At 43.2% G+C, this 12,641-nt stretch overlaps 1 protein-coding gene across 1 annotated transcript in view; it reads right to left on the bottom strand.

Annotated features, from left to right (window-relative positions):
- FAM188B (family with sequence similarity 188, member B) overlaps positions 1-12,641 on the bottom strand; it is a 110,624-nt gene that overhangs the window by 94,925 nt on the left and 3,058 nt on the right. Inside the window, exons 2-4 of the mRNA XM_012640718.1 lie at positions 8,582-8,701; positions 4,656-4,891; positions 1,606-1,852 (exon numbers count right to left, since the gene is read on the bottom strand). Of these exons, the coding sequence (XP_012496172.1) occupies positions 1,606-1,852; positions 4,656-4,891; positions 8,582-8,701 (603 nt within the window). The remainder of the gene's footprint in view (positions 1-1,605; positions 1,853-4,655; positions 4,892-8,581; positions 8,702-12,641) is intronic.

Raw genomic sequence — 12,641 nt, 5'->3', positions numbered from 1 at the left:
TAAATATTTTTTAATTTCTCAGTTTTAATTTCTAATACTGTAAATATCAATAGATATAACCCACATAAACAAAAGTTCTTTGGGCTCTTCAATAATTTTAAGAGTATAAAGAGGTCCTTAGACTGAAAAGTCTAAGAACCACTGATATAGTCTCTGAACGAGACAGGGGCCCCTTGAGAGTATCCCCTGCAAATACGGTACTAGCTTCTCCTTAATACAACTAGCCGAGTCCCTTCCAAACAACCCGTTCCACTGCTGGGGCAGCTCTGACTAACTGAGGGCTCCTATACCCCACTGGTGCCAGTTGTGTTCTCTGGAGCCAAGTCTACACCACTCAATCCTGCGAAGGGCCAGAAAGCATAACCCACGTGCTACACACAAACACAACAGAGTCCCTGTTCTCAGGGGGCTTACAGACTAAGCTCAAGATTGCTAAAAGGGTTCATCTCACATGGAAGCAGGCTATTCCTATCTGCGCATGTGAAGAGATCTCTTACATTCTGCCAACCTCCAAGATTAAACATCTCAAAATCTTTTAATTTCCTCCAAACTCTTCACCTTTCTAGCCCTTTCTTCTGGACAGAGTACTGTTTATGAATGTCCCCCTTCAATAAGACACCTGGGAAGGGACAGGACATCAAGGTGTGGCCTAAACCACACAGAGGCAAGGAGACTCTCTCCTCCTTGATCTGGACACCAAGACTCTATGATCATAAGAACAGTGAAATCCCAGAGCCCCAAGGGGCCTTACACAGCTGGTCTAACAAGAGACCACAGCCAAGAGAAAAACCTTGACCAAAGATCCCACAAGATGGAGGCAGAAGCAGGGAGAGAATCCACTTCTTTCTGTCCTAATTTTGAATGAATTGAGAGAACAGTGCCAGCATCTACACCCACGTGTAAACATATGGCAGGTAAATGAGAGCGTAGGTGGCTGGCCGTGGACACAGACAACCTATTTTTGGTTTGCTTAGGTTCCCTGATTTTACTGATATTACACTTTAAGTTTGGTGTTAGATTTTGCTTTGTTCTTCTGCATGTTTGTTGTTTTGCAAACTCCTTTTCATTTTTCCTCTCATTTGGTTTAGTCCTCTTGCCTAATGGAACCCTACCATGATCCTTGTTTATGAGAAACTATAAAACAACAATGTTAAATTTTTAGAATGCTTTTTTTTGAAAGAGAAAAAACAAAGGCAGAACAAATAAAACTATAAAGATTGGGGTTTTTCTTTCCTTTTAACTATCATAATTTTAATTTTTAAAAAAGTTATTCTCTAAACTTGGACAGGTCCTTCACTCCTGAATTGCAAAGACAAAGCTGGGTAGATGTGTTCTCACTCAGCAAAAGAATATAAAACCGTGACATCAAATTCATAGACAAGATGGGTAAACGGGAGGGCAGGGAGATGAGGCCTGCTTAAGGTCCCACGAGTCACTGACTGTAGTATGAGCCAGGAAGAAGACAGAGGCAGGTGTCCCATCCCCCACATATACCCCCTTCTTGGGCTGTGCTGTTGGGCACCCCAAATAAATCCAGGCATGCCTGAAGCCTGGCCCAGTCCTCACCCTCCAGTCTCAGAACAGCAGAAAGAGAATCAGCCCCACCTGTGGGGAGCTGGCAGTGGGCCCAGCCATCATGCCTCGCACAATCAGGCCAGACTTTGGCCTGGTCTTCTCTCCAATCCTCTTTACATCCAAAGAAGGTTCCGACAAGTGAGGCCTTTCCGTCTTCTCCCATGCAGAAGCCACGGTGGGGCTTCCACCTGGGGCTGTCTGCGTGGGCTTAATTTTGCGTGAGGGTTTTTTGGATGATACAAAATTACCAAGTACATCCCCATCAAGATTGTCATGTCTGCAAAAAAGGAATATTTCCATTAAAACAAACTCCCCAAAAGGAATTAGTCACAACAATAAATTCCTCATTCAACACGCATTCATAGCAAGCTCATTAATACATATATGATTTCTCATCAGCCAATGCTTCATCATGAAAGGAAAAGAATACTTTGGTATCAGAGTAAGTCCAGCCTACAAAATAATACCAGTAAACAAGCAAACAAAATCAGAGGATCCAAGTCCTTAAGTCTAAAGAGCATCCAGACCAGAGCGATTAAGGAAAACTATAACCCCTCAGTAACATCATGGGATACGTTAAGTCCAGCCTTTCTGCATACCACTGAGAGAGGCGGATAAAACCCATGGCAGGCTTGGCATTCCCTGACTGTTTGGGTAAAGGTGGCGTCAGGTGTGCCAATGGCTTTTTTTCCTGGAGATGGAGGGGGATGCATGTATGTGTATGAAAGAGAAAGGAAGTAAGAGAGCAAGAAAGAGCAAAAGAAGGTGAGAAATAGTGAGAGCAAGCAGTGAGCAAGAAGTGAGAAAGAAAAAGAGAGCACGAGAGACAAAGCGAGAGACCCAGGTAAAGGGGAATCTTACCTGTGATCGCTCAAAAGCCAGCACTCCTCTGACACAGGCTCAGCTATTTTCTACCACTGGGCTCTGGCATAAATGGGAACTGACACCTACTCTATACCAAGCTGCTCACCAAGCACTAGGTCACATGTGGGAAGGAAGTCTGCATGCTGTGATTGGGGCATGTCAAGGAAGGGGCTGGAGCCAGCCTGGGGAAATCTGGAAGGGTTCTCAGTCAAGACAGCACTTGATCCTGAGAGAATCAGTAAGCAGGAGGGACCCAGGTGAGGGCCCAGGCACCAGCATACAGGCCTGCAAGGCAGGACATGCTCAGGTGAACAGCAAGGGCTGGTCACACATGGGGATCTGCAGGTTATCCTAAGGAGTTTAGATTTTATCCTGAAAGCTACAGGGAGCATCTGAAGGCCTTTCAGTAGGAGAGCGGCATGGCCAGACTTGTTTTGCGGTAAGCTTACACTATCTTAGGTTGAGGGTGGATTCGAGGAGAAGATCACCAGAGGCCTGAGGACCAGAGAAGAGCCCATGGGAGTTATCCAGGAAAACAGGACGGGGTGTGAACTGAGGCCCTTGCCATCAGGGCGGGGAAAGGGGGAAAGAGTCTAGCATCACTGGGGATGAAGAGCTCACAGGCCTCACAGACACAGAAAATGACAGGCCAGGAGGAGTCAAGGAGAACCCCCAAGTTTTCGGCTGGAGTAACTGGGTAGGACTCCGGAGCTTCCAGTGCTTCCTTGCTGCTTTTTTAATTATATCAGAATTATTTAATTTCCCAGCCAGGCAGTAAGCACCTTTGGAAGAAGAGCTTCTTCATACCACCCTCAAGACCCTTCACAGCTTAAGCCTTGAGCTAACTGTTTGTAATGGTCCCACCTTTTGGCAGCTTAACACCCTTGCCCTGAGCTTCAGCCACCCTCAGAAAAGGAAATGCTTTTTAACAGAACCCAAAGAAAATACCCATTCCTAGGAAGTTAAACACACTATTGGTGACTATATGCAGTGTATTAAAGTTGTAATTTAATGTTCTCCAGATAACAGAGGTTCAATCAAGAATGCCAATTCATTTTCTTCCTCAGATTTCAAAAGACCTTATTTTTCAGATTTTTTCCCATCTCTACAGTGTTTTGTTGCCTTTCAGATTACTATACTCCTCCTTTTAAAGAAAATCAACTAAAGCAAGCCCCTGAACCTTACAAATCATAGAATTTAAAATAAACATTTTTAATCACAAGTATTCTCAATCACAAAGTAGTCCATTCTCATGGCCCCTACAGGAAAGCATCAGTGCTCCACGACAGAGATTTTGAAAGCACAGAGTGTGGGAAGCCAAATAATGACTGCCCCAAAGTTGTCCACACCCTGATACCTGGGATCTGTGAATATGTTACCTTACATGGTAAAAGGGATTTTGTAGATGTGATTAAATAAGAATCTTGAGATGGGGAGATCATCCCGGATTCTCTGATGGGCCCAATGTAATCACAAGCGTCCTTATTATAATAGGAAGAGACTTGAGGATCAAAGTTAGTGGTAAAGTTAGGAGATGTAAGGACACAAGCAGAGCTCAAGTGACGTGCTTTAGGATGGAAGAAAGGGCTATGAGACAGGGAACGTGGGTGGTCTCTAGAAGCTAAAAAAGGAAAGGAAGTAGACTCTCCCCTCAGAACCTCCAGAAGGAAGTGGCCCTGCTGACATCTTGCCTTTAGCCCACTGAGACTGATTTTAGACGTCTGACCTCCAGAACTGTAAGAGAATAAATTCATGTTGCTTTAAGCCACTGTGATGGTTAAATTTTACATGTCAACCTGGCTAGGCTATGGTACCCAGTTGCTTAGTCAAATATCAGTCCAGATGTTGCTGTGAAGGTATTTTGTTAATGTGATTAACATTTACAATCGGTTGACTTTAACTAAAGCAGACTATCCTCAGTGATGTGGGAGGGCCTCAACTTATCAGTTAAAGACCTTAAAAGGTTCCCCAAAGAATCCTTCTTCAAAATTGTAACATTAAAATCTCATCTGAGTTCCAGCCTGCCCTACAGATTTTAGATTTGCAAACCCTCACAATCACATGAGCCAACTCCTTAAAATAAACCTCTTTATATACACATACAGGTACATATACATACAAACATAGAGAACACTGACTGATAAGCCACTAAATTTATAGTAATTTGTTATGTCAGCAATAGGAAACTAATACACAGAGTAAATGGGAAGAGATACCTGGCTTTGCTTGTTTCTGACAATGATGTTCTCCATCCTGCATCTTCATCTGAAAGGTCAAATATATTTACCAGCGTGGTCTCTGAACTTCTCAATGGTAATTTGTTATTTTTTTTTGGAACTGAGAGTGCAGGGATTGGGGTCTCTGGAGTAAAATTGTTAGCTGTATTTCCATCGTGATCCAGAAAATATCTGGTAATGAGTTCAAGGTTTGTTTTTAGAGGATTTTCTTTTGCCTATCAGTAGGAGAGAAAAACAAAATCACTAACTTATATACAGCTTGAGGAAAAAGGTAGAAAAGCTAGCTACCCCACATCTTTGGCATAAGCTTATCAACTTCTTACTCATTCACACCTGCTTTCAGCAAATGTTCACCGGCTGCCTATTATGTGTCAGGTACTATCCTGAGTAGGGACAGAGAGATCAGACAAAATCTCTACCCTAAAAGAATTAGTATCCAACGCATGAATCAGGTAATTCAAAAAACAATTATTATAAAATGCTATATGCAGCCTGAGCAACATAGCAAGACGCTGAACCCTGACTCTACAAAAAATAAAAATTAGCCGGGCATTGCAGCGCGTGCCTATAGTCCCACCTACTCGGGAGGCTGAGGCAGGAGGATAGCTTTAGCCCAGGAGTTTGAGGTTGCAGTGAGCTATGATGATGTCACTGCACTCTAGCCCAAGCAACAGAGCAAGATCCTGTCTCAATAAAATAAATAAAATAAAATATGATGTGAATAGAGGAATGCCCAAGCAAATTTCCTCCTGGTTTTTTGCTCTAGGGAATAACTTTATAAAATACATATCCTTTCATTTAAAAAAAAAATTAAGTTTGTAGGGAACACTAACTCTACACATTCATAAGTATTTGGGGCCTGAATATTTTTGTAGTTTGAGGACTCTGCATTCAACACTGGACACCAGAAACAACTGAGACAGCAGGTTAATGTGAAGAGCATAGGGAGGCAGTCAGGAGTGACTCAGCTTACAGTCCAACCTTAAAAAAAGGTAAGTGGAATTCTTTAGTAGCGCGTTTTAGAAATAAATGACATCAGTATTTTCCAGCCTTGCCTGCACCAAATATTTCCTTTGGAATATTTTTTTTTAAAATATGGATTCCCATGCTCCATGAGACTTACTAAGCCAAAATAGCAAAAATCAGAGCCCTGATTTCTTTTAAAATGAACCACAGGCAGGCCTCAGGAACCACGCCACGTGTTAGTCCCCAGCCCACTCACCCAGAAACACCTAGGTTCTGCTGGGCTGTGGCTAGATAGAAGTGGGGCATTCAATGCTTTTGCAGTCAGAGTAGCAAAGCATCTGACAAGGAGCCTGGCAGAGGGTGCCCTCAGGACATGCCAGCTCCTCTCATCTACAACAGAACTCTAGGACTAAGACCCACAGCCAATGGGCTATGACCAAATTCAACAGATTGATCAGACAGTCAAAATCAGGGACAGTTTTATTATTTTTTTAGAATAAGACAAAAACTATTTTGTCTATGACTAAGTGAAATTTACAATGAAGAGAGTTGGGAGGAAAATATTACATAATTAATATGATTTATTTCAGCCTTCTTGCTTTTTCTCTCAATAAGAGAAATTCAGGGCCCGGGGTTGCCTGATTCATACTTTGTGCTTTTCACATCACTTGGCTCACAATAGACACAGTCTTTATATGAATCCAGATATCATTTTTCAAAACTTCAATTCTACATAGGCATTTTTATCTATTATATACCTAAGAGGGGAAAACAAGTTACTAGAAATATTAACATTAAATTGCAGGGCGTTCCTAGAATCACGCTAGCCTTGTACTGAGTGAATGATAAAATTACTATGCAATCATAGACTAATAAGTACATTTTTCTATAAAATATAGGCTCCAATTCATTGTATAACAGCTAATAACTACTGTATAAATCAAATTATATTTTCATATTAAAATGAAAATATCTTAAGTATCTTAAGATAACAGTTACCTTAGAGAGACTATATTATAGTGAGGGAATAAAAATAACTTGAATGGCAAAGATACCTCTGGGAAATTGGGTACGGTACAATTTCCATAAAAATCCCAATAAAACCAGAAAAGTTAATTGAATTTTCTGGGTAGCTGTCTTATTTTCTGCACAAAATCTTCCTAAAATGTACAGTACACTCTTCTGCCTTAAAATACAGCAAATGGAGGATCACAGAATATCTGCTGCCTCGGTCAAGAGTCTTCTTCCTACAGGACTTCAGCTGAATGCACACAGGAGAGGGAGGTGCCTGACTGTCACCCCAGGACCCAGAGGACAAAGGTCATCGATTTGATGTCTTTGCTGAGCCTCTGACTGGATTTAACCTGGCTGCCACTGCCTGCTTCTCCTCAGAAGGGAGCACAAGAATTTCTGACAACCTGAGTGCTCCTGCAGGTGCCAAGTAGTTTAAGTTCATAGGTTTGCCAGAAATTCCATCCTTTACTTCATTGAGGGAAGCCTAGCCTGAGTTCCTCCCTGGCCTATGACACATATTTGCATGGTTTTCCATGAGGTTCCTCCCGGTGTCTCAAAAATAGCCTTGGTCCCACCCCCATACCAACTCAATCTTCAAAGATCTCATTTTGAAAATGGGTTACACCTAAAATATGCTTGACCACTGTTCCTGCAATAGGATTGGGAATCGAAACACCTGGTTCTAGCCTCATCCCCACCCTGTAACTGACTGTGAGACCTTGGATACCCAATTTTCTCTGACTCACAGCTTCCCGCTACTGGGTGCGCGGGGGTCGGGGAGGAGGGGATGGATAGATCAGTAGTATCAAAGCTGCTTAACTGGGCACTGAGGCAGGATCGCCTCTTCCCCACTTCAAACAGGGCAACAGGGCAACTTCCCTTCTCTGCTTTGCATATTTTTGAACTTCTACATGAGATATCATTTTATTAACTTTTTAAAATTGTGATAAGTGCTGAACTACATGATCAATCATCATTTTCTTTCTGACTCTGACACTGTGCCCAAGCACAAAGCAACATTTGCTGGAGAACCCATTCTTTAGTCAAATCAGAGGATTCTATTTTCATAAAGGAAAGAGCAATTAAGTCAGAATTGTAGCTTCATTCATTCATTTATTCATTCATTCTGTCATACATTGATTGATTCCACAAATACATATTGACTATTCACTGTATCATCAGAAAACACATTAGGTATGGGGATACAATAATGAACAAAAAAGACTCCATTCCTGGCCTTCTGCACATCCGAAGTAGTGGGGGAGGCAGATACTATAATAATTAAACAATCACACAAATATCCTATTGCCAATGTGATAAAGACAAAAAAAGGAAGACTGTAGTGTGTCACAAAAGCCTGTAAGAGCAGGTAAGGAGCGATCGGGTCTGGGGGATCAGGGAAGCCCCCTTTCCCACTTGAGGAAGTGCTGTTCCATTGTTTTCTCAACTTCAACACACCTGGGTTAGCTGAACCCAATTCCCACTTCGGCCTGAATTATATGTCACAGTAGACTTGAGACTAAGGTATTACTCAGAACGGAAGAAGGAAAATCTTACGCAGGCAGGGAATGGAAAATTTTACTATAACTGAATACTATATTCTTAAGCACAGTCTTACTAAAAATAGCCTTGTGTGGAGAGGAGGGAGCACAGGGAAGAACCATCAGAGGCTGAGCACAGCCACACGCTCTGGTTCAAAACAAGCCTAACGACCACACACATGCAATATGCCAATGGGTAGCATCAACTGACTGAGGCTAAAAACCAACTCACACTTGGGCTCTGTCAGCACTTGGCTGGGTCTGCTTTTCTCTGACCACAGGCGCTCCCCAAGCCTCTTGTCGCCATTGGTAGAGTCCATGATTTCTTTGGCATTGCCAAACTCAGTTCCAGGACTCCACAACCATACCACAAAAAGCATGTACCTTGTTCTCCTTGTACAGAAACCCAAGATGCAAAACCTTGCGAAGATCATTTCTGCTGTTTATGCTGAGATCAGAGCGTGGGCGTTCCTGGTCCATGGTCACACATGTCTTCTTTAAGCCCTGAGGGGAGAAATCTGACTCATTGTTTACCAGCTTAAATCAAAACCTTCTGTTCTCTGACGCAGAGTACAAACAAAAGTTACTGATGTTCATTATGATAATTCTTATCCTGTCTTCCTCACAAGGATATTTCAAGGATTAAAATCTCACTTAAGAATTCATTTTTGTATAATCTTTACATTTGACATCACTTCACAACTATTATTCTGATTCTAACAATAACCCCATAAGCTAAGCTACAGTTGTCAGCCCATTTCATAGATAAGGAGTGAATTCAGGTAACTGACTCACCCAAGGCCAAAACAGAGCCATGGGTTTGTCCACAGAATAGGAAGCTTTAAAAATAAAGAAAAGAAGGCCGGGCGCGGTGGCTCACGCCTGTTATCCTAGCACTCTGGGAGGCTGAGGTGGGCGGATTGTTTGAGCTCAGGAGTTCGAGACCAGCCTGAGCAAGACCCCGTCTCTACTAAAATTAGAAAGAAATTAATTGGACAACTAAAAATATATAGAAAAAATTAGCCGGGCATGGTGGTGCATGCCTATAGTCCCAGCTACTTGGGAGGCTGAGGCAGGAGGATCCCTTGAGCCCAGGAGTTTGAGGTTGCTGTGAGCTAGGATGACCCCACGGCACTCTAGCCCGGGCAACACAGTGAGACTCTGTCTCAAAAATAAATAAATAAATAAAATAAAATAAAGAAAAGAAAAAATGTAAACTAAAGGCCAATATTCATTCCTCTCATTTCTCAGATGGGGAAACCAGGAGAGAGGGTTGACTTGCCCAAGGTAACACAGTGGAATCTCAGTGGGCAGGGGGTTCTGACCATCCCAGCCTGTGAGTACATGACTCTAGGACCCAGGCCCGCAGGAAGCTCTTGGTAAATGTTTGCTGAGTTGCTGGCAAAGCCACTTTCCATCATCCTACCCTGAACTGCCAAAAGACTGAGGTTCAAGGCCCAGCTGAGACATGCTCTGGCAATGGAACATGGGGTGGGGCAGGGGAGGCTCCTATTCCCAAGAGCCTGGCTTCTTTCTTTGAAAAACAACCACAGAAGTTACTGCCTGCCCACCTCGCCAGGCCACTCCGATCATCAAATGGCTGGAGGATGAGCTGATGCCTCACAAACAGCTCAGCTTGGTGTGGGGAGTCCCTTGCTCTTGATGGATTCCAGACCCCCAGTCCTTGACAGGCCTCAACTTCTCCCCTAACCCTGTGTTCAGAATTTTATGGAGGCTCCAACTGCTGGGGAAACAAGACAAACCCACTGCCTATGGGTTTGAATGTAGGTAAGAAAGTCAATTTAGGAAACAAAAAGTATAAACACAGCCTTGAACCAAAGAGAGGATAAAGGAGGTCTTAGGTAAGAGGAACAGAAAGAAATGTGCATATGTGTTGGAGAAAAGGTAGACTAGGTACATTAGGGAGCATAGACTGGAAGGAGAAGAGGGGCTCAGAACCACCTGCATTTCATCTGGGCTTAACCAAGCTTTCCAACAATCAAAGTGATGTGGAACACTATAACGAGGGTCCCTCTCTAATGGATAACTCTTTATGTCTGTCAATAGTTCAAATCAGCAAGCCTTGGTGCATTTAACAATGTCCCCCCAAGAGTGTAATGCACACCAGCATTTAAAAACCACTTGGGTAAAGAACAAGGATGCCCTCGAGAGTCAGCCAGACCTCAGCCCCATGCAGCCCACTCAGACTTCATTCACTCAACAGGCATTGGTCATGCACCTCCTATGTGCCAGGCTCTGTTCTAGATGCAGGAGACAGAGAAGGAATAAGAGCTGATATTTTGTTAGGGAAGCAGATCATAAATGAATCCGTAAGCATACAGTATGGCAGCTGCTAATATGCACTACTATGGAGACAAAATGGGGAGAGCGACGACAAAGAGGAAGGGCACTATTTTGGATAGTCAGCTATTTGTTGAGCATCGTCCATGTGTTTGTTCCTGTCTTCTGGTTTCCCCATCTGTGAAATGAAGGGACGGAACCACTAGTCCATTAGTCCCTTGCTAGAGGCAGAGGAATGAAGAGATCAAAGTCCCAGTCACTGTGAAGCTTACATTCTATAGAGGAAAGGACAACAAGTATAACATGCTATCAGGAAAAAAATATACATAGTAGGGTAAGGAGACAGAGAGGGCCAGGAGGGGTGCAGGGAAGGGCTGCTACTTTATAAAAGGTGATCAGAAAAGGCTTCATTGGAGCAGAGACAGGAGGGAATCGAAGGAATAGGCCCTGCAGACACTTTGGGGAAAACTATTCTAGGCAAGGAACAGCAACTTCAAAAGCCCTGTGGCAGTTGCAAGATGACAGTGCATCTAGAGCCACATGGCAGGGAAAAGTAGCAGAAGAAGAGGTCAGAGAAGTCACACAGAGCCTGATAAGGAAAATGAAATGAGGGAGGGAGGCTACTGGAGGATTTGAAAAGAGGAACATCTTGGACTGCATATTTTTACAGGATCACCTGGAAATCATTTAGGAAACTATTGAATAATTCACAATTCACATGAAAACAGGGTTGGCTTGGACCAGGACTGCAACAAAAGTGGTAAGAAGTGGCTACATTCTCTATGTGTTCTGATGGTAAAATCAACAGATTTGCTGATGGACTGGATATGGGGTACACTAAAAGGAAAAAAGCCAAGAATGAATCCAAAGTTTTTGGCCCGAGCAATTAGAATGGACATGCCACTTACTGAGGTAGGGAAAGTTGTAGGAGGAAGAGGAAATCAGAAATTGAGTTTCAGACACTGTGATAAATACATATATTTGGTCTTTGCCTCAGGTTTCTGACAAAGCGATCCTTAAAACCCTTGGAATCTCCAGAGTGACAAGAATGGCTTTTGTATGCCAATGAGATGAGTAGTGGCTGGGGACCCCTAGTCACCAGAAAGACCAAGCCTTGATTAGAGGATTGGAACTTTCAGCCCTATCTCTCAACCTCTATGGAAGGAAGAGGAGCTAAGACTGAGTCAGTCATCAATGGCCAACGATTTAATCAAGCATGCCTATGTAATAGGATCTTCATAAAAACTCCTGAACAAGGGGTTTGAGGAACTCCCAGGATGCTGAATGCATCAAGGTGTTGGGAGGTGGCATGCTGGAGACAGCATGGAAGCTCTGAGCACCTCCACCCATACCTTACCCTATGCATTGCTTCCATCTGGCTCGTCCTACGTTATGTCCTTTATAATAAACTGGTAAACGTAAGCATAGTGTTTCCCCGAGTTTTGTAAGCCATTCAAGCAAATTATCAAAACCGAGGAGGTGGTCATTGGAACCCTCAATTTATACCCAGTTGGTCAGAAGTACAAGTGGCAACCTGGGACTTGAGACTGGCATTTGAAGTGGGGGCAGTCAAGGAACTGAGCCCTTAACCTGTGGAGTCTTCACTAACTCTAAGTAGTTAGTGTCAGAATTGAACTGAATTATAGCACAATCAGTTGGTGTCTGGAAAGTTGGAGAATTTGGTTGGTGTGGGGAAAAAAACCCAACACATTTGGTGTCTGAAGTGTTGTAAGTAGAAACACTATCGGAGACATGTTGAGATGCTTATTAGCCATCCCAGTGGAAATTTAGAATAGGCAGTTGAGAAAAATTCAAGAGTTCAGGGAGAGGTCTCAGCTAGAGATAGACATTTGGGAATTGTCAGCATATAGATGGTTTCGGAATCCCTAAGACTGGCTGAGATGCCTCCAGAGTGAATGGAGAGGAGAAGAGAAGAGGGCCATAGACTGTGTCCTTGAGCCCACTAGCCCACAGGACAGGGAAATGAGGGGAGACCAGCAAAGACCCTGAGAGGGGACAACCAGACAGGTAGTAGGAAAGTCGGGAGGAGGTGGTCTCCTCAGAGCCAAGGTGAAGGACGCAATCAACAAACACAGTCATTCAATCAAGAAGGGTTGAAAATCCTTCTTGAAGGACTGAGGGT

The sequence above is a fragment of the Propithecus coquereli genome, unplaced genomic scaffold, assembly GCF_000956105.1.
Source record: "Propithecus coquereli isolate 6110/MARCELLA unplaced genomic scaffold, Pcoq_1.0 Scaffold156, whole genome shotgun sequence".
Classification (NCBI taxonomy): Eukaryota; Metazoa; Chordata; class Mammalia; order Primates; family Indriidae; genus Propithecus; species Propithecus coquereli.
This window is presented reverse-complemented; position numbering and strand designations above follow the sequence as displayed.